The following is a 26,642-nucleotide window of genomic DNA, read 5'->3' as shown; positions in this document are numbered from 1 at the left end:
CGTTTATTATATGTTTGTTATATTATTGTAGGTCTATGGTTACAAATAAGTCTAATAATCTAATAATGTACCTTGAGCGCTATGAGCCGAGCAGTGCACCGTGTGCAGTAGTCCTCATGTCCCCTTCGTTCAGTGTTTTCGTCTGCTCGTTTTGTTTACATTGACATTGGTTTTATTTACTTTGACATGTTTGTTTTGTTTTATTTACACTGAAACATGCATTTGTTTTATTTTCACTAACACATGCTTTTTTTTGTGTACACAGACACATTCGTTTGTTTTGTTTACACTGACACGTGTTTGTTTTGTTTACACTGACACGTGTGTTTGTTTTGTTTACATTTACACGTTCATTTGTTTTTTTCACATTGACACATGCATTTGTTTTATTTATACTGACACGTGTTTGTTTTGTTTACTTTGACATGTTTGTTTTGTTTTATTTACACTAACACGTGTGCTTGTTTTGTTTACACAGACACGTGCATTTGTTTTATTTACACTGACATGTGTGCTTGTTTTGTTTACACAGACACATGCATTTGTTTTATTTACACTGACACGTGTGCTTGTTTTGTTTACATCGACATTTGTTTTATTTATTTTGACATGTTTGTTTTGTTTTATTTACACTGAAACATGCATTTGTTTTATTTTCACTAACACGTGCTTTTTTTGTTTACACAGACACATTCGTTTGTTTTGTTTACACTGGCACGTGTGCTTGTTTTATTTACACTGACACGTGTGTTTGTTTTGTTTACATTTACACGTTCATTTGTTTTTTTCACATTGACATATGCATTTGTTTTATTTATACTGACACGTGTTTGTTTTGTTTACACTGAGACATGCATTTATTTTGTTTACTTTGACATGTTTGTTTTGTTTTATTTACACTTAACACGTGTGCTTGTTTTGTTTACACAGACACGTGCATTTGTTTTATTTACACTGACACGTGTGCTTGTTTTGTTTACATCGACAAGTTCGTTTGTTCACACTGACACGTGTTTTTGTTTTGTTAACATTGAGACGTGCATTTATTTTGTTTAAATTGACACATGCATTTCGTTTTGGTTCACGTTTTTTCTTGTTTCTGAACCTGTATTGTTGCTGGTTTTTGCCCTCACGTGTCATGATTCAGTTTACTGCCTGATTTATGTGTGTATTTAAACCTTTGTGTCTAGTATTCTCTGTGCTCTGTGCCCTTGTCTAGTCTGGTATTATTATTATTATTATTATTATTATTATTATTATTATTATTATTATTATTATGACCCAAAACATGCCAGCACAAATAGACACATTTGTAAAAATGTACAAGTCGGAGAACATCCTAGTTCAACATTATAGACTGTATCCTCACTTCTCGCCTCAGTTTGTATCTGATTCTCACCAGAAACGTCCAGAAAAGTCTGTGCTCGCCCAGTTCCGGCGCTGCTGATGGCAATGCAATCGTAGAAGCCTTCGTCCTTCAGAGAAACCCTCGCAATCTCCCATGATGCATTAGTAGACTCACTGTTGCAGTTAATCCAAAGCAGTGTGATGGAGTTAAAGCTTTGAAGGTATCATTTAGAACCAAATAGAAAATGTAAATATTTATTAGTGTCAGAATGAAGCACCTGAAGATCTGATCCACACCCAGGTGCTTGCCTTCCCGGCTGAAGCGCAGGGTGAAGGGGATCAGACTGTCCACCTGACATGTAACTTCACCCTTCTGCAGGTAGTAACCCGGTGTGGTGGAAGGCATGCTCACCTTCGGGGCTCCTGGAGGCAAAAAAATCATGACAAAAAAAAGTTTTCTGGATTTCTTTTTGTTGATTACCTCCAAACGTCACACAGGCACTAGAGCAAGCGAAGCCTCTACCGGTAACACTGACCTGGAATGATGCTGGAGAACAAGACACTGGAGACTCTCTGGAAGAGGAAGCCTTCACGATCGTAGCCGTTGACTCTGAGGAAAAAAGCTTCGTTGGGCGGCATGAAGTCTGTTATGTTCCAGATACCATAGGGCTTGCGTTCGGGATAGTAGCGGATGGGCAACGTCTTTATCACTCCGCCAGTGATGCTCAGGAGCTCTAGCTGATCAGCACGTGCAGGATGAGACAAGCCGGTCGTGTTTAGTAGGATGAAGGTGGAGACACCTGTGTGTGTGTGAGAAAGATGGACAGAAATATAGAAAGATTCTTTGTGCAAATATACAACTGTAAGAAAGACACACAGGAGTTTGTACTATTCTAAGAATCTCATCTATTGTTTTCAAGGCTTTTCTTTTTAACCTATTTTTAGCCTCTACACTGGAAGCTATAGAACGATACCTGATGCATTTCTGTATCGTCTTCTGTATGTCTTGAGAGCAGCTATAATATCCAGCTCTATATATATCTGTTGTCCTTTGGATTTTTTTAACAAATCATAAAACACTTAAAAGTCATTGGTCTCAAACGGACCGTATACAGAGCGTCTAATAAAACTGAAATTAGTTTTCAGAACATATGACATCATTCTTTCAGGGAACGTAGTGAGTGCCGATGCGCCCTGGTTTTTTACGGTGCATTTTATTCGGTGATTTTTTTTTCATTACTTCGTTAATTATATGAACGAGGAGTCGGCCATTTTAAGGGCTGCTCTGTCAGTGCCCTGACTACTGAATGGAATGGATTGAATAAGTACATAAATTAACTGTCTTATGTTAATGAATATGATTTATCTGAAATGCAAATACACAATAGATTCTATACAACCTATAGAATAAAGATAAAACAAATAGAATTGATTGAGATTAGAAAAAAGTAAGAAAACACTCGGAAAGAGTGATGGAGTGAGTCTAAGGGTTTAAACCTTGTACAGGTCTGCTGGAGGTCATTTTAAAGTCCAGGGTGTGCTTCCTGGAAAATCCGGCCCGGAAGTCGATGGTGCTTAGGCCTGTGATACGGACGGAGTGTCGACCCTCGCTGACCGTCTAGAGTCCAAAAAAAAAATAAAATTTTTAAATGTTAAAGTTAAATGGAGGCTTTCTTACTGATCAATTTTGATATAACGAGGCACGGAAACATCAGTTTAACATTAAACACAGAGGCTTGAAAAAGTTTTTCAAAGAACTTTGTTTTCAGCCCCTTCATGCACACGCACTATGGCAACTGTTCCTAAGGGCTGCTCACATACTTCTGAAATTACAACCTTCCTAAGCCATTATCATGGGGCCATTAAAAAATGGCGTATGAAGCCAAGAAGTAGTCATCGCCGAGGTCAGTGGCCCTACAAGGTTACTCCTGTGAGGGAAAAACAGGAGAAGACGGAAGAAAGAATTTTTAAAAAGGATTGTTAAAGCAATAATGAGGTGTACGGTTTTTCGACTGCTACAGATCAGGTGCCTAATTAACTGGGGGGAAAAAACACGATCGATTCAGATAAACTACTTCTATATTCTATCACTGAGCCAAACAACATCCAGACAATCCAATCAAATCTGGTCTTCCTGCAGAAATAGGAAGTTATACTGACTTCTGTCTGATGTTTGTGTTTGACTGTCTTACACGATAGCCAGTAGTGTAAAAGATACCTAAACAAACCTGATAGCAGCATAGCTAGCTAGCTAAAGTTTGGAACTATATTCAGTTGTAGCATAACGATCATGAATGTGTCACCAAAATACAGGTACAAAATGTATTAATGGCCAAATTATGATTTCTAGACTATAGACTCTGCACTGAATGTCTTTGTCTTGTCACACGCCACAGTGCTGTTAATACGAAGCTCATATCAAAGTAGAGACTCTGGATTTTTAGAAATTTGTAGCGTTTTATAAGTATTTCTATTTTTAATTAGACTACTAGCTGCAATTTGTTCATACAGTAGAGTTCCCAAAAACAAAAACGTTATTTTTTTTCCACAGAAATGTTTGTATTGTCAAAGTAAATGATATCAAACCCAATTTCTGTTTTCTGAGATGCTCCATGTGTTTGTTCACAAACAGCCAAAACTTCTTCATCCAATAAAATTCTGTGTAAGGTTATCAACGGAGGGGGAAAAAAACACGTCTCGCATTGAAAACCAACAGAGTCCTGACTCGTTTAGATCAGACTCACTTCGATAAAATCATTCGTTTGTTTACACTGAATGAAAATGTCCTAGAAGTCGATTGTGTTGGTTAATAGGATTAAAGACGGTGTTTATACGTGGATAAAATTGTCACAGAGCAACGATTTAGCAAAAAAGTTCCTCAGTGACTAAAAATGTGGGGGAAAAAAGAGTTAAAATACAAAGCGATTTAAGTTGCAATCGTACAGAGCATAACGGGGAAAGTTACTACTTTTTTTCAATGATACATCGTCTTTTTAAAATGAGATCATTCAGACTAGCGCTGTTTGTCAAGAGACAGAACCTTCGTTCAGCCCACGAGGGAAACCGGAGGGAAAAATCTGAGTATCCAAGGAGGGAGAAAAACAAAAGAGGAGGAAAAATAATAAACATATGTAGTCATGGGAGGAGAGAAGGAGAAAATTTCAGAGGAGGAGATTCGAGAGCGAGAGAGGACCGACATGGAACTACGTTTACAGGCTCGGTGACTGATGCTTAATAAAGTTCAGACAGTAACTAGTTAAGTGTGTTGCGAAAACAAACTCCATGTGAATAGCAGAGAGCACCAGAACACGCTTCTAACACAGTGACTCGCTTCCAAATCAGTCGATTCTGCAGTTTGTCAAAACAGGAGCCGAAGACAACGAACTCTCTGTTACTGTAAATTAAACCATGTCCTGAATGTGCCCTGGCTCTGGCTGGGAGCTCTGCTATCTCTGTCACTGCAGAGCTTAAACCCAGTGTGCACTCGCTCTCGTTAACATCAGTCTGTACTGTATATTAACAGAACAAATTAAATTCATGACAGAATATTCTCAAGTCGCTCGTGTCTCTCATAGATATTGTTCATGCATAAATATTAGTCCTATTTTTACTATTTCTATTTATGAAAATACTATTTTCATGGAGGTTACTCCTCTTACTTCCACTGCTGTCTTCTATCTTCTTTCGTCTCCTCTCCTTTTATCACCTCTCACCTCACCCCCTCTCCTCTCACGTCACCTCACCTTCTCTCTCTCCTCACCTACTCTCATCTCACCCGATCTCCTCTCACCTCACCAATTTTCATCTCACCTACTCTCATATACAGTAATCTTACCTCCTCTAACCTGGACTCACTTACTGTACTCGCATATAATCTCACATCCGCTCACCTCACCTCATTTTGTCACCTCTCACCTCACTTCCTCTGATCTTATCTCACCTCCTCTCATCTGACTTCCTCTCGTCTCATCTCAGCTCCTCTAATCTCCTCTCATCTCATTGCCTCTCACCTGGACTCACCTACTCTCATATAATCTCACCTCCTCTCATCTCATCTTCTCTCATCTCACCTCCTTTCATCTAATCTTGGCTCCTATCTCAGCTCTTCTCTTCATCTCATCTCCTCTCACCTCACCTCACCTACTTTCATCTCACCTCACCTCAACTCACCTGTTGTGAGGTTATAACCTGTTGTGGGAGATATAACCTCACCTCTGCTCACCAGCACTCCTCTCACCTTCTCTCATCTCCTCTCCTCTTATCATATTACACCAAGTCACTTTATTCTGTGTTCCAGATGAGGCCGTGGCTCCATGCTCACCTTTATGGACCACATGCCCGGCTCTGGGTCTTTGAGGTTTAGAATTTTGGCTGAGTTGGGGATGTGAAGCAACTCGGTCAGTCCATCTTTGTTCCCAATCAGTTTCCCTGTGAAGAAACGTCACAATATCCCGTATGTACATCAAGGCACTCTTTGTCCTCGACAAATGGACATTAAAACAACTATCTAATAAAAAATAAATCAGATCTGATAATAAAAACTAATCAAATTATTGTTCCATGATCGATTCTCTGGCCTGTGTTATGAAGCTCTGTGAATCAATTTCATGCGAGTCGATTCATTGTACAGAAAATGATTCACTTTCAACAAACACAGAAATATAACATGTCAGTGTTTCGCTGAGCCTAACACTTGTTTTGGGAATTTAATAGATCGGAATTTGTGGAATATCGTTATTCCCTGTGTCTGATTAAAAAAAAAAAAAGGGTAGAAGATTGGATTTGATGAGGACGCTGACCTGACCGACCCTGTACCTACCCTGAGGGTTGCGTATCTCGATGTTTGGGGCCGGACCGCTAAGGGCGACTGTGACCTCCTTAAGGCTGGGGTCAAACGGGATCTTCCAGGTGTTGCTGACTGGACTGTAGTGGTCGGTGGACAGCAGGTGGACTTTAGAGGACTGCACTGCCTCCTCCACCCATTTAAGAACCTTAAAAAAAAAAAAAAAGACATTCACAACACAATGGTCAGAAAAATGTGCGGTAGTGAGGACAGCTGTTTGAGTGGACGATTAGATTACAGGTTATGACAGGGATCATCAATTTGATCAATCTTTGCGTTTTTTTTTTTTTTTGGCCAAATGGATGCACATCTGGTTTGAACATTGAGTCTTGTCAAATGCTTAGATGTTTACCAGAGCCGCAATACTAGAGCTACGCACAAACAGATTTAAAAACATCCACAACACAAATCTGGAAGTGTTTGGAATAGTGCTGATTGAACGTGAAGCGCACGGAACGGCTGTGAACGAGCCTGTTGTTGTCGTCGTTGTCAGTAGCAGCAAAGGCCATATTTTATCATTTAGCCCTGTTTTCAGACACTCCGGGGAGTTTCGTGTAAGACCAGAGGTACACTAGCAGGAACTTTACTGTGTTGTGTTGAGTGGTAACACAGTTACAGTAGTGACTTCTGGTACACACACAGTGACTGTTACGTTTCCTTTGTTCTCGTTGGTTCTTACTGCACATGCTCAGTAAGGTTCTATTAGTTTACCTGCAGAGTTATGAGATGCTCATAAAAGGTTATTAAGATGAAGAAAGTAATGAGATAAAAACGCTGAAAGATAAACAAAGGCGATTTCATGGAAATTTCATGGACTACGGAGTTGTGAGTGTTTAACTAAAAAGAAACAAACTGAGATCTTCATCAAAAACTGTGTGTGTGTGTGTGTGTGTGTGTGTGTGTGTGTGTGTGTGTGTGTGTACAGTTAGTATTAGAGGCTGTTTCAGCAGAGGGAGGAAGACTGACTGACTCATGACTCTGAAGACTGGGCATCGAGTTTATGCTTAGTTTATGCAATTGTTCTTACACACACACACACACACACACACACACACACACACACACACACACACACACACACACACACACAGTCTTGTGAGTCTTTTTTGACAAGTAAGTGAAAGACACACAGGTGAAAGAAAGAAAGAAAGAAAGAAAGAAAGAAAGAAAGAAAGAAAGAAAGAAAGAAAGAAAGAAAGAAAGAAAGAAAGAAAGAAAGAAAGAAAAAGACAGATGGTATGAAATAAAGCCAGTACAAACGAAAGAAAGAAAGAAAGAAAGAAAGAAAGAAAGAAAGAAAGAAAGAAAGAAAGAAAGAAAGAAAGAATTGATAGACGAACAGACGGTTGGAGGGGGAGGTTGAAAAAAAAAGTCCTGACCTCATTGACCTGTTTCTTGTCCAGATGGAACACCTGTCCTGAGCTGGTGGAAGCGATTTCTTCATAAACCTTGTAACCGATGTGTGATCTGTCATCACAGTCGCCAGTCAACACAAACACCACCTGCACACACACACACACACACACACACACACACACACACACACACACACACACACACACACACACACACACGCACATCAGAGAAGCTGGAGGAAGCCGAGGCTGCGGTGTGTGAGGAGGGCGAGACGGTGTGTCAGTACCTGAGACTGTTTCTGTTGGATGAGCTGCAGGACCTCGTGGGTCAGTTTGTAATCTTTGGATCGAGCATCTGTGAAGACGTAAATGAAGGAACCCGGCAGCGAGATTTCCAGAGCGATCTTGATGGCTCCGATGCTCATCTCTGGACAGTCTCCTCCACCCTGTCGGATCACGGGGGTTAATTATTTACAGAGTTAGAGATTACAGTAAGCGACTGTTACACAGATGTGAATAATTATCTATAATAATCGTCGGAGAATGTGTTGTGTTTATTTCTCCAAATAAATAAAATACACATTGCAGATCCCTGCATGTGTGTGTGTGTGTGTGTGTGTGTGTGTCATCCTTCTGTGTTTACTGGGATCTCATCTCCTCCCCAGCCTTAAGCCTTCAAACATCTGGAATAAAAAGATTCCCATCGAAAAAACCCACTCGCTGACATACACACCTGAACCGTTTCAACAGCCTAAGCATATGTATGATGTCTCCTGCTCGCGGTATTGAGATGATAAATTATTTCATGCATTTCATCTCTTTGTGTTTTAATTCAAACCTGATTTCTCCCATTTAGTTGCACCTTAGGAAATGCACACACCCACACGCATGAACATCTGCACCGGACGCCGGCCAACACAACCGACTAAAACGTCTCAGAGATCCGTGATCGAGTGTATTGGAACACGGAGCAGCTCGACCGAGGAAAAGATCCGGCGATTCACAGCACAGACAATCAAGAAGCCTTGTAGATAGAGTTTGTATCTTATCACACACACACACACCAAAAAAAATCCTATAAACTCACCTGTACATAGAGCTCCTGCAGCTCGGTCTGGAACTTCTTGGGATCTGTTGTTATGGTAACTGGCCCGATCTCTGCAAAACAAACAAACAAAGAGTAAAAATCAAGCAAATATATAGAGGTTTATTTACAGGTCTGGTCCGAGACGTGACATGTGACATCACAACACACATTCCACTAAAGTTCTCTTGGAATCACGTGTGTGGAACACGAGCACAGCTCTCACAGAAAGTCATGACAGGAATTTCACCAATTCGCCAATTACAGTAGTTTTCCGCAGTAAAGTAAAAAATAAAGAAGCTCGCAAATAAATCGAACGATTTTGCTGCAATAAAGAGGTCCTGCTACAGTATGTTTTCCCTTCAGGGGTCGCCACGGCGAATCATCTCTCTCCACCTATCCCTATCTTCTGCATCCTCAACACTTGCACCCACTAGCTTCAAATCCTCATTAATTACATCCATATACAGTACCTTCTTTTTGGCCTTCGTCTTTGCCTCCTGCCTGGCAGCTCCATGTCCAACATTCTCCTACTAATATACTCCCTCTCCCTCCTCTGAACATGTCCAAACCATCAGGCTCACTCTCCGTTATTCAAGCTAGTCATTAAAAACTTGTAAGATTGTAAGAAATGTAAGATTTTATACAAGCTGGATGTAATAGTTTTGTTCTTAAATCTGCCTGACCGCATATCCGCATATCTTTTTTTTTTTTGACACCAAGGACATGGTCACCAAGGACACGGCTAATTTAAGCTACAGTAATTGGTCATGTGGTAGTCTAGAAGCGAAGAAGAAGTGACGTGACATACGGCTAAGTTTTGTGACCCATACTCAGAATTCGTTCTCTTCATTTAAACCATCCAAAGTGCACACACACAGCAGTGAACACAAACACACACACAGCAGTGAACACACACACACACACACACACACACACACCGTGAACACACACCCGGAGCAGCGGGCAGCCATTTATGCTGCGGTGCCCGGGAGCAGTTGGGGGGGGTTCGGTGCCTTGCTCAAGGGCACCTCAGTCGTGGCCAGAGACTCGAACCCACAACCTTTAGTAGTTAAGGTGTTGGTCTACCAATCTACCAAAGGGTTGTGTGTTCAAATCCCAGATCCACTTTGCTGCAACTTCTGGGTCCCTAAACAAGGCCCTTAAGCCTCAATTTCTCAGTTGTATTAAAAAAAAGGAAGTTGCTCTAGATAAGGGCATCTGCCAAACACCTTAAAAGTATTTCCATCAGTATTTCCATTTCTTCCTCAGCTCACCAGTGTAGTATTTCCTTATACCAGTACAGTACATCTAACAAACTGATCTGTTAACAGCAACAAAATTATTTTGGAAGCAAATGATTGAATTCCATTAGGTTCATTAAAGAGACACTTGTAAACACAATGGAAGCGTTTATGGTCTTCTGGTGTATTATCTGGTCAGAGATTTTAATAGCCGTGCATTTCATAGTCGTGCTTAATAAAACTTAATAGTAACAATAGTTAAAAAAAATTTCTTCAGAAACTGTTGCTTGACAGTTTAAAACATTTACTAAGTATAAACTCCAGTGGTAACGAGCGGAAATATTCTTTTTATTCCTCCCTCAATCTGCTGTAATATTTTATAGACTTTATAATGGACCCTTTCCACAAGCCAGTGTAGCTGTATAAAATAAGGATACGGTTAGATCCGGTGTGTTTCGTGGTGAATCTTTTTTTTCATTAAAGGTTTTATGGATATCTGTAAAGGGAGTCTTTGCTGCGGCTAACAGGCCCGCGTTCGCTGCACACAGACAGCGGGAGTCTTGTTAGCGACGTCGAGTATCCTGTTCTCCTCAGCTGTTGTCCCCCACGACGGGAAAGACCTTACAGCTCAGGTATTTTCGTCTGTATCCGTTAGCGTGAGGTCATGGTTCTGCAGTTGCTCGTGTATAACCTCAAAAAACCCGCTTTCTTCTTCTAAAGTTCGGTAGTTTCCTTTTTTCCCCTCAGATCGCTTTGTTCTTCATTGTAACGAGCTGTGAAACTTTTCTGAGCTGCTCGTTCCAAGGGCGTTCGTAGCGAGCGGAGAGACGGATGACTTCATCGCTGCAGCTGTTCTGCTTTTTAAACAAGGCATAGGATGAAAGGGACTCATGCCTGATGCGTACAACTGTGCAGGGAAAAAAAAGAGAGAAACGGAAGAGTTCCAACAACGTGTTTAACGAGGAGTCTCGAAAGTGTGATATTTTGAACTATATCGCTAAAGAGGTTAGATGAGGTTGAATCGAACCTTAGAGTACTTATCCAGATCTGGTCTGGAAAAACTGGTGCAATTAAAAAGTCAGATCCTGCAACTCATCTAGGTTGAAATATCGCATGAACCTACAGCAGATTTCACCCAGGTTTGGTCAATTCCAGCGTTCTCATATCACTCGACAATGCGGAGGGTTTCATCCGTCACACGATGCCGTCTGAAGCACGTCTTTCTGACCTGCTCCTCGTTACGGCATCACGGAATGACGTGACACACTCAGAGGAAAGTGCACTCCACCCTCTTCCACATACACGAGCACAGAAATGCTCCTGATTGCTCAGGGGTCACCAGGCTACAGCATCATACTGTTCATCCGAAACAGAACCACCACCAGAAATACATCATTCTATCAAAGTCGGAATCTCAACAAACACCTTCAAGATGGCGAAACGACTTGCGATGTCGTCTTGTGTATTGTTTAAATTTTATGTTTGTTTTGTACGTTATAAAAAGGACACTCCGGTACATAGGTTTATGTACGACTTGATGACTTGATGAGCCATGTGAACACGGACCGGTTCACTTGATATGAAATGAAACGAAGTCCTTCTGCTACAGAAGTGCGTCTGTCTGCAGTAAATCTGATAGAAAATGGAAAACTTTACACAGCCTCGAGTCGTATCTTCTGATTAAACAGTTTTATCACAGCTGGCCCCGCCACTGTCTGACCCCGGCTCTTGGACCAAGCAGAAAACTTTCGTCATTCCGTCATCCTTTCTCCGGCTGTGAGAAGAGAAAGTCTGCAAATTTATCAAGCGTCTCAAAGCCTGAGCATCAGTGAAACAGCGAAGGTTGACTTTTTATCATAGAATGATTGCGATAAAACAAGTCGTATTTGTTTATTCATTTAGAGTTATGTTTATTGCGATGGAAACGAATGTTCGATTGAACGAATGATTTTTATCGTGCGTGTTACGGCGGCTCTAATCGGTCGCCTCTCCTTTTTTCAGTTTCTCTTCAAAATTCTAATGTGTTTTTTTTTTCGAATGCCAAAAATTCAGCTTTTGTCCAAAAAACAAAAACAAGCAACCACAACAAAACAATTTAGAGGGTTTTTTTTTAAGATTTGGTGCCTAATAAAGTGCCTTTTACTGCAAATCCGGTCGTTTTGGAATCTGACGTAACGTTAGATGAGTTCATGTTCCTTCATGGATCGTTGGGATGTTTAAGTGCTAACAGCAGGCTGATGAGATTAAGAACACTGGAAAGACCTCAAGCTCAAGTAGCCTGAGAGTTTAAATGAAAGTGAGGTATTTCTGAAAGAGAGAGAGAGAGATAGAGTGGGACAGAGAGAGAAAAACAGAAAGACAGACAGCGAGCAAGCAAGATTGAGAGAGAGACATAGAGAGAGACAGAGAGAGAAAAACAGAAAGACAGACAGCGAGCAAGCGAGAGAGAGATAGAGAGAGATAGAGAGAGAGAGAGACAGAAAGACAGACAGCTAGCAAGCGAGAGGGAGAGGGCACAACACAGAGACAGAGAAAGAGACAGATAGAGAGAGTGAGAGAAACAGAGGGAGAGAGAAAGAGAAAGGGACAGAGAGAGAGAGAGAGAGAGAGAGAGAGAGAGAGAGAGAGAGAGAGAGAGAGAGAGAGAGGAGAGACAGAAAGACAGACAGCTAGCAAGCGAGAGGGAGAGGGCACAACACAGAGACAGAGAAAGAGACAGATAGAGAGAGTGAGAGAAACAGAGGGAGAGAGAAAGAGAAAGGGACAGAGAGAGAGAGAGAGAGAGAGAGACAGAAAGACAGACAGCTAGCAAGCGAGAGGGAGAGAGAGGGGGGGGGACAGAGAGAAAGACAGCGATCAAGCGAGAGAGAGAGAGCACAACACAGAGACAGAGAAAGAGACAGATAGACAGAGTGAGAGAGACAGAGGGAGACAGAAAGAGAAAGGGACAGAGAGAGAGAGAGAGAGAGAGAGAGAGAGAGAGAGAGAGAGAGAGACAGACAGGCAGAAAGACAGACAGCTAGCAAGCGAGAGAGAGAGAGCAAAACACAGAGACAGAGACAGATTGACAGAGTGAGAGAGACAGAGGGAGACAGAAAGAGAAAGGGACAGAGAGAGAGAGAGAGAGAGAGAGAGAGAGACAGAGAGAAAAACAGAAAGACAGACAGCGATCAACGAGAGAGAGAGAGCACAACACAGAGACAGAGAAAGAGACAGATAGAGTGAGAGAGACAGAAAGAGAAAGGGACAGAGAGAGAGAGAGAGAGAGAGAGAGAGAGAGAGAGAGAGAGAGAGAGAGAGAGAGAGAGACTCTCTCAGTTTGTATAGCTGTGAATGTAATGGTATTAAATCTCACATTTGTTTTCTTTCTTTCTTTTCCTGCCTTGCAGGTTGTATTTATTGTGCTGTACTAACTACTGCTATTGGGACCATGTGTCATCTAGTGTGCTTCTGGTGGGGAATAATGAACAATGACTAATCCCCAATGTCTAATTTTAGACCTGTTTATATGTTTCTCTCATGAGACGACTCAAAGGAATGAAAAGATTTCACTAAAGAATTAGAAAACAGGAAGTGGTTTCACATGTTCAACAAAAACAAACAAACCAACACAAACCCCTTATCTACTCACAGGGTCACTTTATTAGGAACACCAGTACCTTCATGCAGTCGTCTGATCAGCCAATCAGAAGCGTTCAATAATACATATAGAAAACAAAAGCTTGGGTTAAAGTTTAATGTTAGGATTTCCTTTTATCCTTTCTTTCTTCCTTCATTTCTTCTTTCACTCATTTATTTGTGCACTTCTTTGTTTCCTTGGTTCCTTTACTTGATTCATTCCTTCATTGTTTCTCTACATCTTATCTTCCTTCCTTCCTTCCTTCTTTTTATTTCCACCTTTCCTTATTTCATTCTCTCTTTCGTTATTACTTCCTTCTCTGTTTTTTATTTACATCCTCCTTGTTAGTATTTCCTTACATAATTTCCTTCCTTTTTTATATCCATCCTTACTTTTTTTCTTAATTCCTTTCTTTATTACTTCTGTAATTCCTTCCTTTAATGTCTTTGTCATTTCTTCCTTACACATTTTCTTCCTTCCTTAATTCACTCCTAATATTTAATTTCTACCTTCCTTCTTTATTACCTCCTTTATTTCCACACTTCCTTGTTTCCTTAGTTCCTTTCACCTTGAATTTCCCGCAGGCGCTGAGAACTGAGTGATTCAGTGATGTCACAAATATCGTGTTTGCACTTTGTAAATATTCATTCATTCTAGGGCTGCACGATTTGGGGAAAATGTCATATTGCAATTATTGAGGTCAATATTGCGATTGCGATATGCGATTGCGATATAATAAACAAATGGTATCATGAGTCAACTTGCTTGGTTCTCAAGGAAAATGCACACACAGATTACTGATAATGCTGAAATTTGTATTTCTAAACTCAAACTAGCAACAACAAACAAATGCAAAACGTTTTCAAATTAAAATATAAAATAACACATTAGTGCTGATTAATGAAAAGCCTAAGATCAAAACTGTAGGTATACAGTATATGTGTGTGTGTGTGTGTGTGTGTGTGTGTGTGTGTGTGTGTGTAATATATATATACAGTATATACACACACACACACACATATACACGTATATACACGTATCATTATTTTTGGGGATGTTAAGTTAAATTTAAAAAATTTTTACAGCTTTTTATGGCGATTTATTTATTTATTTATTTATTTATTTATTTATTTATTTATTTATTTATTTAGTAAAATTGTGATTAAATATAGTCAAACGTCTTACAAAATCACATGATCTTTCAATCCTATCCCCAGCCTCCAGCATTTACTGAATAAATTAAACAACTGATTCTAGGAGTTTAAAGTTTTTTTTTAAATCAATCAAACTAGACTTTTGACCCTTTTAGTCCCTTTTTCTTTAACTCTAAGAAAAGGATAACTCTGGTTGTCTGGATGGTCTTTTTCTTTATTATTTCCTACTCGAATACTTTGCTAAATAAAAACTTTACAGCGCACACTATCCTGTGGTTAATTGAATTGGTTCAAGATTGTGTAGTGCAGCTCACAAACAAGGAGCCTTTGTGAAGAACCAGAAGAGTAAAAGAAATTCCATTCAGCTTTTTTTCCCCCTTTTCTAAGCTGACTGTTAGTAAGGGCACTTTGTTTCGTGCTCATGCACTTCCTGTATCACGGAAAAGAGTCTATAATCTGTAGGTACTGGATGGAGAGAATGTTCGTATGGAAAGGGAACCGGGCGCCTCGGCAGAGTTACGCCAAACAGTGTGTGGTTTATAGAACAGAAAATGTTTAACAGTGGAGTTTTATCTGATTTTAGCTGTGTGTAGACCCCCTGCAGTGAAGTACCGCTAAACCCACAACACACCACTGCAGTGGAAAAAGAACTCCAAACCCGTGTGGTTCTGGTTTAGATCAGTTACACTCTGTGACACGCTGAGCCTTAGGGCACAACTTTAGGCGGCTAAATCGCAGGCGTCAGGTTCTCCAATGATGTTCCGGCAAACGTTTACTTCAGAGACAGAGAATAAGAAAGAAAAGGTTTAAATTTGAAAAGGAAAAAAAAAAGCATGTAAAAGTGATTGCGTTAATAAAGCAAGCGTTTTCCCCCATGTTTTTTTCCTGCATCCTCACCGAATGTCTGGTAGATATTAAACCCTGAACTTTACAGAGGTCAATTTCTGTCTTGCATCTGCCTCGAAATGTGACCTAGATTCAATTATGTGGAAGAAATCAAAATCTGTGCATGGAAACATAGACAAAGAGCAGGAGTGAAAGGAATCAGACACGAATCATACAAAGTCATTTCTACCTCATTCGATGGAACAAGAATAAAATTCAGATTAGTTTTAATCTTAACCATTTTATGTGTTAGGAGCACATTGGTGTTTTTGGTTCAGTTGAGCTTTAACAGATTATTAGAATAAAGCATATAATAAGTCGTACACTTCCTTCTCCTTTCAGGACAAAGCGATCCATAATAAAATAATTACAGAACATAACATAACCATGGTGAAACATGCTGGTGGCAGCATCATGCAATAGGGATGCTGCTTCTCTTCAGCTGGGACTCTCTCTCTCTCTCTCTCTCTCTCTCTCTCTCTCTCTCTCTCTCTCTCTCTCTCTCTCTCTCTCTCTCTCTCTCTCTGTTTTTCTGTTTCTCTCTCTCTCTCTCTCTCTCTGTGTCTGGCTGCCTCTCTCTCTCTCTCTCTCTCTCTCTCTCTCTCTGTCTGTCTGTCTGTCTGTCTGTCTCTCTCTCTCTCTCTCTCTCTCTCTCTCTATCTCTGTCTGTCTCTCTCTCTCTGTCTGTCTGTCTCTCTCTCTCTCTCTCTCTCTCTCTGTTTCTTTGTCTGTCTCTCTGTCTGTCTCTCTCTCTGTGTCTGCCTGTCTCTCTCTCTCTCTCTCTCTCTCTCTCTGTGTCTGCCTGTCTCTCTCTCTCTCTCTCTCTCTCTCTCTCTGTCTGTCTGTCTGTCTGCCAGTCTCTCTCTCTCTCTCTCTCTCTCTCTCTCTCTCTCTCTCTCTCTCTCTCTCTCTCTCTCTCTCTCTCTCTGCCAGACTCTCTCTCCCTCTCTCTCTCTCTCTCTCTCTCTCTCTCTGCCTGTCTCTCTCTCTGCCTGTCTCTCTCTCTCTGACTCTCTCTGTGTGTCTCTCTTTATTTTTTTTATTTTTATTATTATTATATTACAATAAAAGTGGAAACTTTTTTCAACTTCCCAATTATCCAAATGATCAAAATGTAAAACACCAAAAAAAAGAAATGCTTAAAGCAATATTTCATCTGAGGTGAAACTTACAAATTCAAACATTTTCTTCCATGGAGAGAAAGTGTAGAGAAGTCTTTTAAAAAGAGAAGAAGCTTCACAATCACAAAAACGCTTCACGTATAAAGATTGTGTTCACGCCGGTCATGCTCCAGTGAAAGCACGGTGAATAAATAGGGTGTCCTGGACAGACGAGTGCTGGATAAATGTCCTACTGTCTGACAAATAACAACGTGTTGCATGGTCCTCATTACAATGAGAGTGTGTGTTCTGTGTAAACCACGCTGTTTTACAGCTGTGCACCACTGGGTGTGCGTTTAAGGAGAAAGCGGGTCTAATGCTGAACTGCTGATGAAGCCAAAACATCCAAGCTCGCTATAACTCAATTCGGTTCAATTTATTTCTATAGCAGCTTTACAGTACAGAAACGATTACTATTTATCTCTAACGTCTGTACTGTATGTAATGACCAGGCCTGAGGTGACGGTGGGTGGTGAGGAAAGTTCCCTAAGATGACATGAGGAAGAAACCTTGAGAGGAACCAGACTCAGAAGGGAACCTCATCGTCATTTGGGCGTCATCGAGCATCAAGGCAGGATACACCCTGGACGGAGTGCTAACCCATCACAGGGCACACACACACACACACACACACACACACACACACACTCACACACTACGGACAATTTTCCAGAGATGCCAATTAACCTACCATGCATGTCTTTGGACCGGGGGAGGAAACCGGAGTACCCGGAGGAAACCCCCCGAGGCATGGGGAGAACATGCAAACTCCACACACACAAGGCGGAGGTGGGAATCGAACCCCCAACCCTGGAGGTGTGAGGCGAACGTGCTAACCACTAAGCCACCGTGCCCACTCCTGAAGCTGAATAATTCAACAGGAATAAACGACTAGTGAAATTGTCAAACTTATTGAGAAACATATTTGAGTTTAGATGGGTTCAGCACCAGACATTGGCCATCTGTGTGCTAATTCTGTAACGTCTACGCAAATACTCATCATTATTTTAAGTCGCTTGTCTCAGACTCTGGGGAAGCTTCTGCATGGCAAACAGCGTCGTGGCCATCAATCAGATGGGACAGATGTTTTCTTGTTTGCCGGGACGGATAATCGCTAAAAGGTGTTGTGATGAGATGAGACAATCCTCCTGGCATCTCTGTGAAGTGATGACAGCAAGAACACAATGTGCTTGTGGGCTCATTGCGAGAAGGCGCTGACACGCAGTGGAACATAATGCTGTTATGGTTAAACTGGGGATAAACTGGGGAGAGTTACAGCGACATTGCTAAAATACAGTGAATGTAAAATATAATGGTATTATAGCCATTCTGGCGGTAACATGAATGACAAGGGTTAATGTGCTTGTTATAATCCAGCTATTCTTTTTCTGTAGCGATTATCCTACACAGGGTCGAGGGGAGACTAGGGTCGAGCCCAAGGATGGGGGTGATGGAGGAAGGCAACCGATTGCCAGGACAAACACACACACTACAGATTATTTAGTTAGCCTATAGTGCATGTCTTTGGACTGGGGGAGGAAACTAGGGTATCCTGAGGTAACCACCCGAAAACAGAAGGAGAAAATGCTACAGTACATACAGACCCACACCCACACAGGGCAGAGCTGGGAGTCGAACCCCAGCCCCCAGGGGTAAGAAGCAGGCGGAGAGGCAACATTCAAAACTTCTCTTCCTAAATGCCACAAGAATAAGAACTCACAAATATATTATAATGATATGATTCAATATCACTTGTGCAAATTGTCATTTTTAAACTAAATATATTTCTAGCATTTAATTCTCCAGTTGGAATTGAAACTCATGCCATCACTCGTGTCTTTTGAATTACTTGTTTACTTTCACTTCTTTTTTGTTCACTTTTCATTAATAGACATTTGTCAATATTTATCCGTCTGTGGCTTCGCTCATGAAGAAACATGCGTACGAGAGACTTCACGTACGAGCCTCAAAAATATTGACACTCCACATTATTCTCGATTACTGAGCTCTTCATGTGGGTGGATCCCGCAAGGCTCATAACCTTGTTTCCAACAAAGACCATAAAACATGTCAACGATCCCTGAGGTCATGTCTGACTGCTTGGCAATGCTTTCAAACCTGGAACAAAAACGACACGAGGCTGCGCTCACCTGTGCTCGTCGTTCACGGCTCGTTTATCTGACACGGTCGTAATTGTATCACAGAAGGAGGTGAATTACAAAGGGTCTGGAGCGTGGCCAGCCCATGATCAAGGACATGTTATTACACCTCAGTAAATCACAGCAGCATGCAGGGTTCAGTCAGCGTCTGCAAACGCCGTACAGACGAACACATGGTTTTCATTCTGCTTTACAAAATACAGCCATTTCTGACTGACGCACGATTTGTGATCTTGGTGCTGAAGACAAATATACAGTATGAAGAGCGCAGGAACGTTTTGACGGTGATCATGAGGAAAGATGGAATGAGATACTGGAAGAGTCACGTGTAACGTCACGTCAGGTAACAAGTTCAAAAGCGTTTCTGTTCGTAGATGCCTCGCTTTATCGAATAGCAAAAGTCTGTGTCTTGAAATCTACAGTCAAACCTCCACAGTTATTGATCTCTCTCTCTCTCTCTCTCTCTCTCTCTCTCTCTCTCTCTCTCACTCTCACACACACACACACACACACACACACACACACACACACACACACACACACACACACACACACACACACACACACACAGATGCTGAAATGCCAATCGGGAGCTAACTGGCCTCTTTTGTAGCCATTCAGGAAATGTTTCAGTGCTATGAAGCCTGGCTGGGAGATGAAGGAGAGAGAGAGACAGAGAGTGAGAGAGAGAGAGAGAGAGAGAGAGGGAGGAAGGAATGAAAGAAAGCCAGGGGTTGAAAGGAGAACGAATGAAAAGTGAAAGAAATAGAACTCTCTTCAATAAAAAAGGGAGAATGGGATGCGCTTTCTCCTTCAGCTTCCAGCACTAGGGAAAAAACCGAGACTGTCTCATTCATCATCTTCAGCTGTACATGAGCGCTGTTTAGTCGTCTGCTCATGGAAGCTGAACTTATTCAGAGGTCGGAAAAAGAAAAAACTTCACTCTCTGTGATTTGTCTGCATGGTTTTCAGCAAAAAAATAAAATGAAATAAATAAAATCAATTCAAAGTGTGTGAGGTTGGCCTGGTGACTGCCAGCTCAGACGTTTTCCTTTAATCCAGACCAAATGCCTTTCCCGCCTTGTAGTAAAATAAGGCATAATTAAATATACAACACGATTGCGTTTAATATCCTTCGCTTTAACGACGGTCTAGACGTTCGGCTCTTTAACTGCGCCGTAAAATTGTGGTTCAAAAAAGCTCTTACTGTAAGGAAAATTTCATGACCACCGCCGCTGCTTGATATTTAGCCTAAAGACCAATTAGTTTGTTAACTTTTATACGTCGTTAAATTCGCTTTGTCGGTGTGCAGCATCGAAAGAGAAACGACGGCGAAAAATGGAATGATATCCGTCAATATTGCCTTTGAAAAGATAAACGATTATGGAATAAAAACACAAAAGAGCATGCTGATCCTGATCCTGATCCCAAAGTGTTTAGGTAGCTAATCGAAGCTAATGCTTCGGGTGAAAAAACTGCTTCACAGCCTGAGCTAAAAGAAATGAATGAGATTTAATCATGTGAGATGTTCTGCTGATCCAAACCATTTGGGATGACGATGTTTGAATCATCATCATCATCTCAGACAGAAATAATAAGCCAGTGGGCAACACGGACCGAAAAATAACCAGCAACAGAGATTTCCAATTACGGTTTCTTTTCAATACGGTTAAACGGTTAAATATGATTACGTTTTCTGTGGAATATCTGCTCGGGGCAAAAAATTGTTCAGTTCCGTTCTCCAAACTGGTCTGGAACCGATTGCTCCATGACTTTTAAGTATCAAATGACTGCAATAGAAAAATGAACACATTAAACTATCTAATATTTTTATATCGTTTATATATAACAAACTCCTGCAGAACTTTTATTATATTACAAACTTTTATTAGTTAATAATTTGCTCTGATGCGGTTTGGATTTCAGGCATTGCACCATCGTTATCTTCTCTTTCATCTTGTAAACTCCCAGGAAGTTTAAGGGCAGCTCTTGGAAACCGTTCAAGAGTTCGATCTTCGTAGATCGAGTCGTCTCGAGCGTATAGCTCATAAATCGAGTCTGCTGATGGTAAAAGAAATGTAAACGCACTAAATAGTCTGTCTTGTTCTGGTTCCAGCTCTCCAGATTTTTCCAGCTTAAACAGTAAAGTGGGTCAGATGATATGAAAACCTTTAGGGTGGTTGATCAGAGGAAACCTTCCTTGTTCCCAAGGTTTTCCTGTGTAAAACGTTGATGAACCTCAGTGAGCACAATAGGGCCAGTGGAGGCTCAAGTGGTTAAGTCTTTGGATTGTTTATTGGGGGATCAGGGTTCAAGCCACAGCACTGCAAAGCTGCCACTCTTGGGCCCCTGAGTGAGGCCCTTAACCCTCACTGCTCCAGGAATGCTGTATCATAGCTGACCCTGTGCTCTGACCCCAACCTCCAAAGTTGGGATATGTGAATAAAAATTTTCACTCATTACTGCTGTAATGTATATGTGAAAAAAATAAAACCTTCTATCCTTTCCCTCCAAAACTTTCTGCCTTCGTCCTGATTGGTGTCATAGTTTGTGTTTCAAACTGAAAACCCAACTTTACATTCAAAAGGATTTCCTCAGATAGAAGATCCAGAAGCCTGCTAAGGCTAGAGATTTGAAGGTAATGTGAAAGGTTTTCATGATAGGAAAACTGACAGAACTTTCCCAACGGGGCGGCCAGGTTACACCTGATAATATCGGCATGACAACCTAATCGTTCGTAACATCCTCTATAAAGCAACACAACATAATGTGGCTCATCTATCAGAGATTTGTTTGCAGTCTAGCAAGTTACATGAAAGTCCTAGCTAACATAACGTAACATAACATAAGGCTACATCTTAGAAAGAAGATGTATTATAAATTCTGGATCATTAGCTATTAGATTTCCATTACTTATCATTAGCTAATGAGAAACCAAAGGGAAAAGGATGGGGTCTTTGGACTGGGGAAGGAAACCGGAGATCTCTGAGGAAACCCTTGAAGCACAGGAAAAAAAGTTCAAACTACACGCACACTAGCTGATCTTGCTAGCTCGTGTATGACAGTAAACTCATTGACTATTTTTCCAGAGATGTTGGAAATGGCTCGCATGTTACAGCAGACTTTCACTTTTTAGCCACTCATAAGAAGAAGATTATCTTAAGAATATCTTACTGGGCTAAAAGGAGGCAATAGCCATCACTTTTAACTTCCCTCATTAAAACCAGTTGGCGTAAGAACGATCTTGAACAGTACACAAGACCCGGCGCTAGTCTGTTTAGTCAGGACGCATAACAGAAATCATCTGAACCTTGCTTATGCCTAGATTAAATGAAATATAACTTAAGAGAAACAGATCATTTCCAGAATATTCCCACTGCTGAGGCAGGATATTATGAAGAAAGTCTTTGTTGCCTGGAAAGCTACCCATGAGCTTCCACGTTATTTGGAAATGATTGCTCGTGCAACACCTGAGGCGCTGACATAAGCACATGTGCTGCTCTCAAATTAGGGGCCATTATGATATTCTTTGTTCGTCATTACAGAGATGAGACAGGGGAATTATACCGTGCTTGGATACACTCCTGACTCGGACGAGAGGAAAAAAAAAAAAAAGAAAAAAAAAAAAAAAGCCTCGCCCTCCAGGAATTCCTGCCTAATGGCATCATTATGGGCCCGCCGAATCCACCATCCTTGTAATCTCGCTTGGGCGGGGGATTCGAAGATGACTCGAGCCTCTCAGAGCTTTAGTGGTGTCAAGACAATCTTTAACAAGGGAATCTGCCTTAGATGTGTTTGGATGTTTTTTAAGGTTAAGTGCAGCTTTGGTTCTTTCTGGGGGCTTTGAAATATGTAGAAAACTACAGGGAGCCATGAAGGTGAGGCGGGACGAAAATCCAGAGCACGAGCGAACGAACGGACGAACGAAACTTCTGACAGTAACTAATACATTACTTCTTGAATAAAGTAACACCATTAGCGTTACCGTATGGTGCGTTTGTCTGTTACTATTTTAAATTAATTCATTTTGGCTGAAGTGTAGCCTACAGCCTAACCTGTTTACAGCAGCGACGCACTGTAGGATTGGTGGATGCCAACCTGTAAACACGACGAAGACGCCACACTGTGGGCGTGTTTCCGTTTATTCAAGTATGTGCGACAGTAACGGCGAGTTATTTCACTTTAGTTGAGCATAAGACAAAAACCTTTTAGTCAAATGTAAGCTGTGTCTTTCTGGTTCGAAGGTTAATGTGAACATTAAAGAACGTTTTTTTACGTTTTAAGTTACTTTTATTAGCAACGTGTTACTTTTTGTTGCAAGTAATCAACAAAGTAATTGAGTTACTTTTTGAACGAAGTAACTAGTAACTGTAACTACTTACTATTTCTTAGTAACTAACACAACACTGATCATGATACATCGCTCCTGGACAGTTGAGTGTTGAGAAGCAATGCAACAGGACGATCTTCATCTGTAGAGATCAGGCGTGCTTTAACTCCGAGAACGACATGATGACAGAAAATGCGAAGAATAAGAAGGAAGGTATTTCCTTCCTCCCGGTAAAACAACACGAGACGTGTGGATGTGCATTTTCGCTCTGGAAAAGAAAACTATCTCTGACTTCCAAAGCACAACAAATGAATTTCCCTCTCGTCATCTGGCCAGTGTGTGACACGCGAGTCCATCAGGAGCCTGTTAGGACGTTCAGGAAAAGTGTTCAGAGCCACGGGGCTGGAACCGAACGCATTCGAACGCTGTATCTCATCCTCTGGCTACAACTGTCAAAACATTTTTCTGACAACTTCAAGTTTTTTTTTCTTGGTTTTGTTGCCGAAAAGGCCAAAAGATTAAGTGTGTGTGTGTGTGTGTGTGTGTGTGTGTGTGTGTGTGTGTGTGTGTGTGTGTGTGTGTGTGTGTGCGTGTATGCGCATGTGTTAAGACACTCACTGCTGCTCCCCCTTACTGTGCCTTAAAAAAAAGCCTTTACAGCAGTTGTTTGTACGTACGCATAAGCAAACATGCTGGAACAGGGAATGTGCTTCACAGGAGGTACATTTACAGGCCAGAGATGGGGGAGTGACAGAGAGAGAAAGAGAAAGAGAGTGTGAGAGAGAGAGAGAGAGAGAGAGAGAGAGAGAGAGAGACAGTATAAGCCTGTGGTCACATGCTGTGAGCTGGAGATTTTTAAACCTCTCAGGACACGTGAAACTCAGTGAGGCCACCTAATAATGTTTTTTTTTTCCACAACCTTATACCTTAAGGCCGTACTCCATTTCCTCTTCCAGGTCAGGGTCATCATAGACTGTCTTAATATCTGGGGTTTGAATATCTTCTGTTTTACCAAATTATACTTCTCAGGCTCTTCAGGAGCATCGCCAGTGATTTTGGCGCATGATGAAAAGAGGCATGGACATTTACGCCGGTTAGCAGACTTCAGCGTATCTGAGCGAGTGTCTCCTGTGCTTCTGGTTGGGCCAAACTTAAATCATCGAATTTAAAATAGTACGACATTTTTTTGTTATGTGTTATTGGACAATAATAATCTGCAGAGTTGATGGCATCATCCCGCCCACATCCCCAAGTTTCCGTCCTGAGGTCACGTCTTAACATATTTATTACCATGTTCCAGATATTGAAGGTTATTCAAACAAGTAGGACATTTTCAAAAGTTATTCTTTTGATATCCTTTTGCATAGTCGTTAACCTACACGTTATATCCCACTATTCGATTAGTTGAGTCTTGACTTTTTTCCCCACACTTTTTTCGTCCTCCTCTTCCTCAGCACTCTTAAGAGTTCATCAGAGGAACATCTATCCACAGCAGAACCCCCAAAGTCTCCAAACAGCACACACACACACACCCCCAGCCCTCTTCCGGCCAGTTTGCTGAGTAAATACAATAGGCTAAGGTCACTGATTCAAAAACAGCCAAAATAAACAAGTTTTACTTCCTGATCACGGGAATAAACGCATGCCTTTCGTTTAATGACTTTTAGCATTGGTAGAGGAGCAAACGCACTACCTCTGTCTTCAGAGCTGCGCCTCAGAATGAGGACTACATCCAGGAAATACTCTACATATATAGAACTGTGTTACACCTAGGCATATGGACTTACGAGCAACGCCTGCTGACATCACTATAAACTTTCCATTTAAGCAGCATGGACTTTGCATCAGTTCCAACATCCATTCCAACATGTGTGATCAAACACATAAATCTCATCAGGGGTGAATATTTATCTCAGGAACGCCCACATCTACTTTTCTTTAAAACAGGGTTTATTTTCGTTGGCCTTCACACCAGGCTCGATACAAGCAATCGGCACTGAAACATAAAGAGCGTGACATGTTGTTTTTGGTATGATGCGGCACATCTGGAAAATCGGTTAAAAGCTGCGTCCTCTCTCTGAGGGTCATCTCTTTTACTTTTGTGCTGCACATCTCTCTCGTTTAGTTACACAAGATAGCAACATGTAACCGGATCCCGCGTGCATCTTGAAAGCGGATGGAAAACCGATTTGGTGCATGGCGTTACGAGTCGTGTCAGAGGCTGAGGCCCTGAACAGATCCCTATACAAGATATAATATAAAGGCTTTTACATAATACTGTATGTAGCGCAGTGTGGCTGTGTGGCTGCACCTGGGTGGAAATCAGCACTAAGTCAGACTCAGCTGGGCTGATCTCATATCTATATACCTGACAGTTCTGTCTGATCTATATGTCTCTGAGTCCTTTACTACGTCCTGAATAAGCAAAAAGAATTTTTCATTCAGGTTTTCCAGACCAGACGTTTGTTGTTCGACACCTCCATAAAACTCTGCTTGTTTCACACAGTGTAAAGAAAGACGAGTGTGTCTCTCATTCCAGCGTGCATTGTTTATTAATCACATACACTGTCAAACTTCTTAAACAAGGGATAAAATAATGTTCACGGTTTGACAAGAAGAGTGTAAGAAGTGCATGAAGACCCAAGTCTGGCTTTGTATTTCCACCGTGAACTAACTCACTTCATCATAAAAAAAAAGAAAAAAAAAAGGAGAGTGAAGAAACATCTGGATATTTCTAAAACGCCAATTCTTCGAGTGTTCATTCAAATCCAGCTGGAAAGACCTGCATGAGTTAATCCAACGCCTTAGGTGTTAATTCTGCGTTGGTGTATTTTGTCACTCTGTCAGTAAACTGCGACATCTGTCACACCTCTGGCACAAAGAATCTAATAAAGGGGATCTTTAAAGGGGAGGTTTCACTGATGCATGTTTGTTTTGAATGATAACAAGAAAGCAGCTAGTGTAAAATCTGAAACGAATCTAAATCATAATGGGTAGGAATAAGCAAAATAATAAACTCCTGAATTAATGGAAGTAGTCAGAGTGTGTGTGTATGTGTATCTGTTTATATGTATACTGTATATGTATGTGTGTGTGTGTGTGTGTAGTATGTATATATGTATGTGTGTATGTGTGTGTATGTGTGTGTGTGAATACATGTATATATATGTGTGTGTGTGTGTGTGTGTGTGTGTGTGTGTGTGTGTGTGTGTATACATGTATATATGTGTGTGTGTGTGTGTGTGTGTGTAGTATATATATATATATATATATATATATATATATATATATATATATATATGTGTGTGTGTGTGTGTGTGTGTGTGTGTGTGTATGTGTGTGTATACATGTATATATATATATATGTGTGTGTGTGTGTGTGTGTGTGTGTGTGTATACATGTATATATATATATATAATGTGTGTGTGTGTGTGTGTGTGTGTGTGTGTGTGTGTGTGTGT

General features: G+C 41.0%; 1 protein-coding gene across 2 annotated transcripts in view; it reads right to left on the bottom strand.

Annotated features, from left to right (window-relative positions):
- Window positions 1–26,642, bottom strand: part of hmcn1 (hemicentin 1) — an 80,953-nt gene that overhangs the window by 53,840 nt on the left and 471 nt on the right. For both annotated transcript variants that reach the window (XM_047817997.1, XM_047817998.1), the window contains exons 2-10: window positions 8,633–8,703; window positions 7,833–7,991; window positions 7,570–7,692; window positions 6,167–6,338; window positions 5,669–5,775; window positions 2,845–2,965; window positions 1,884–2,147; window positions 1,626–1,770; window positions 1,400–1,521 (exon numbers count right to left, since the gene is read on the bottom strand). In XM_047817997.1, the coding sequence (XP_047673953.1) occupies window positions 1,400–1,521; window positions 1,626–1,770; window positions 1,884–2,147; window positions 2,845–2,965; window positions 5,669–5,775; window positions 6,167–6,338; window positions 7,570–7,692; window positions 7,833–7,991; window positions 8,633–8,703 (1,284 nt within the window). The remainder of the gene's footprint in view (window positions 1–1,399; window positions 1,522–1,625; window positions 1,771–1,883; window positions 2,148–2,844; window positions 2,966–5,668; window positions 5,776–6,166; window positions 6,339–7,569; window positions 7,693–7,832; window positions 7,992–8,632; window positions 8,704–26,642) is intronic.

This window comes from Tachysurus fulvidraco, chromosome 9, assembly GCF_022655615.1.
Source record: "Tachysurus fulvidraco isolate hzauxx_2018 chromosome 9, HZAU_PFXX_2.0, whole genome shotgun sequence".
Lineage (NCBI taxonomy): Eukaryota > Metazoa > Chordata > Actinopteri > Siluriformes > Bagridae > Tachysurus > Tachysurus fulvidraco.
Note: the sequence above shows the minus strand (reverse complement) of the source record. Positions and strands in the feature narration are given on the sequence as shown.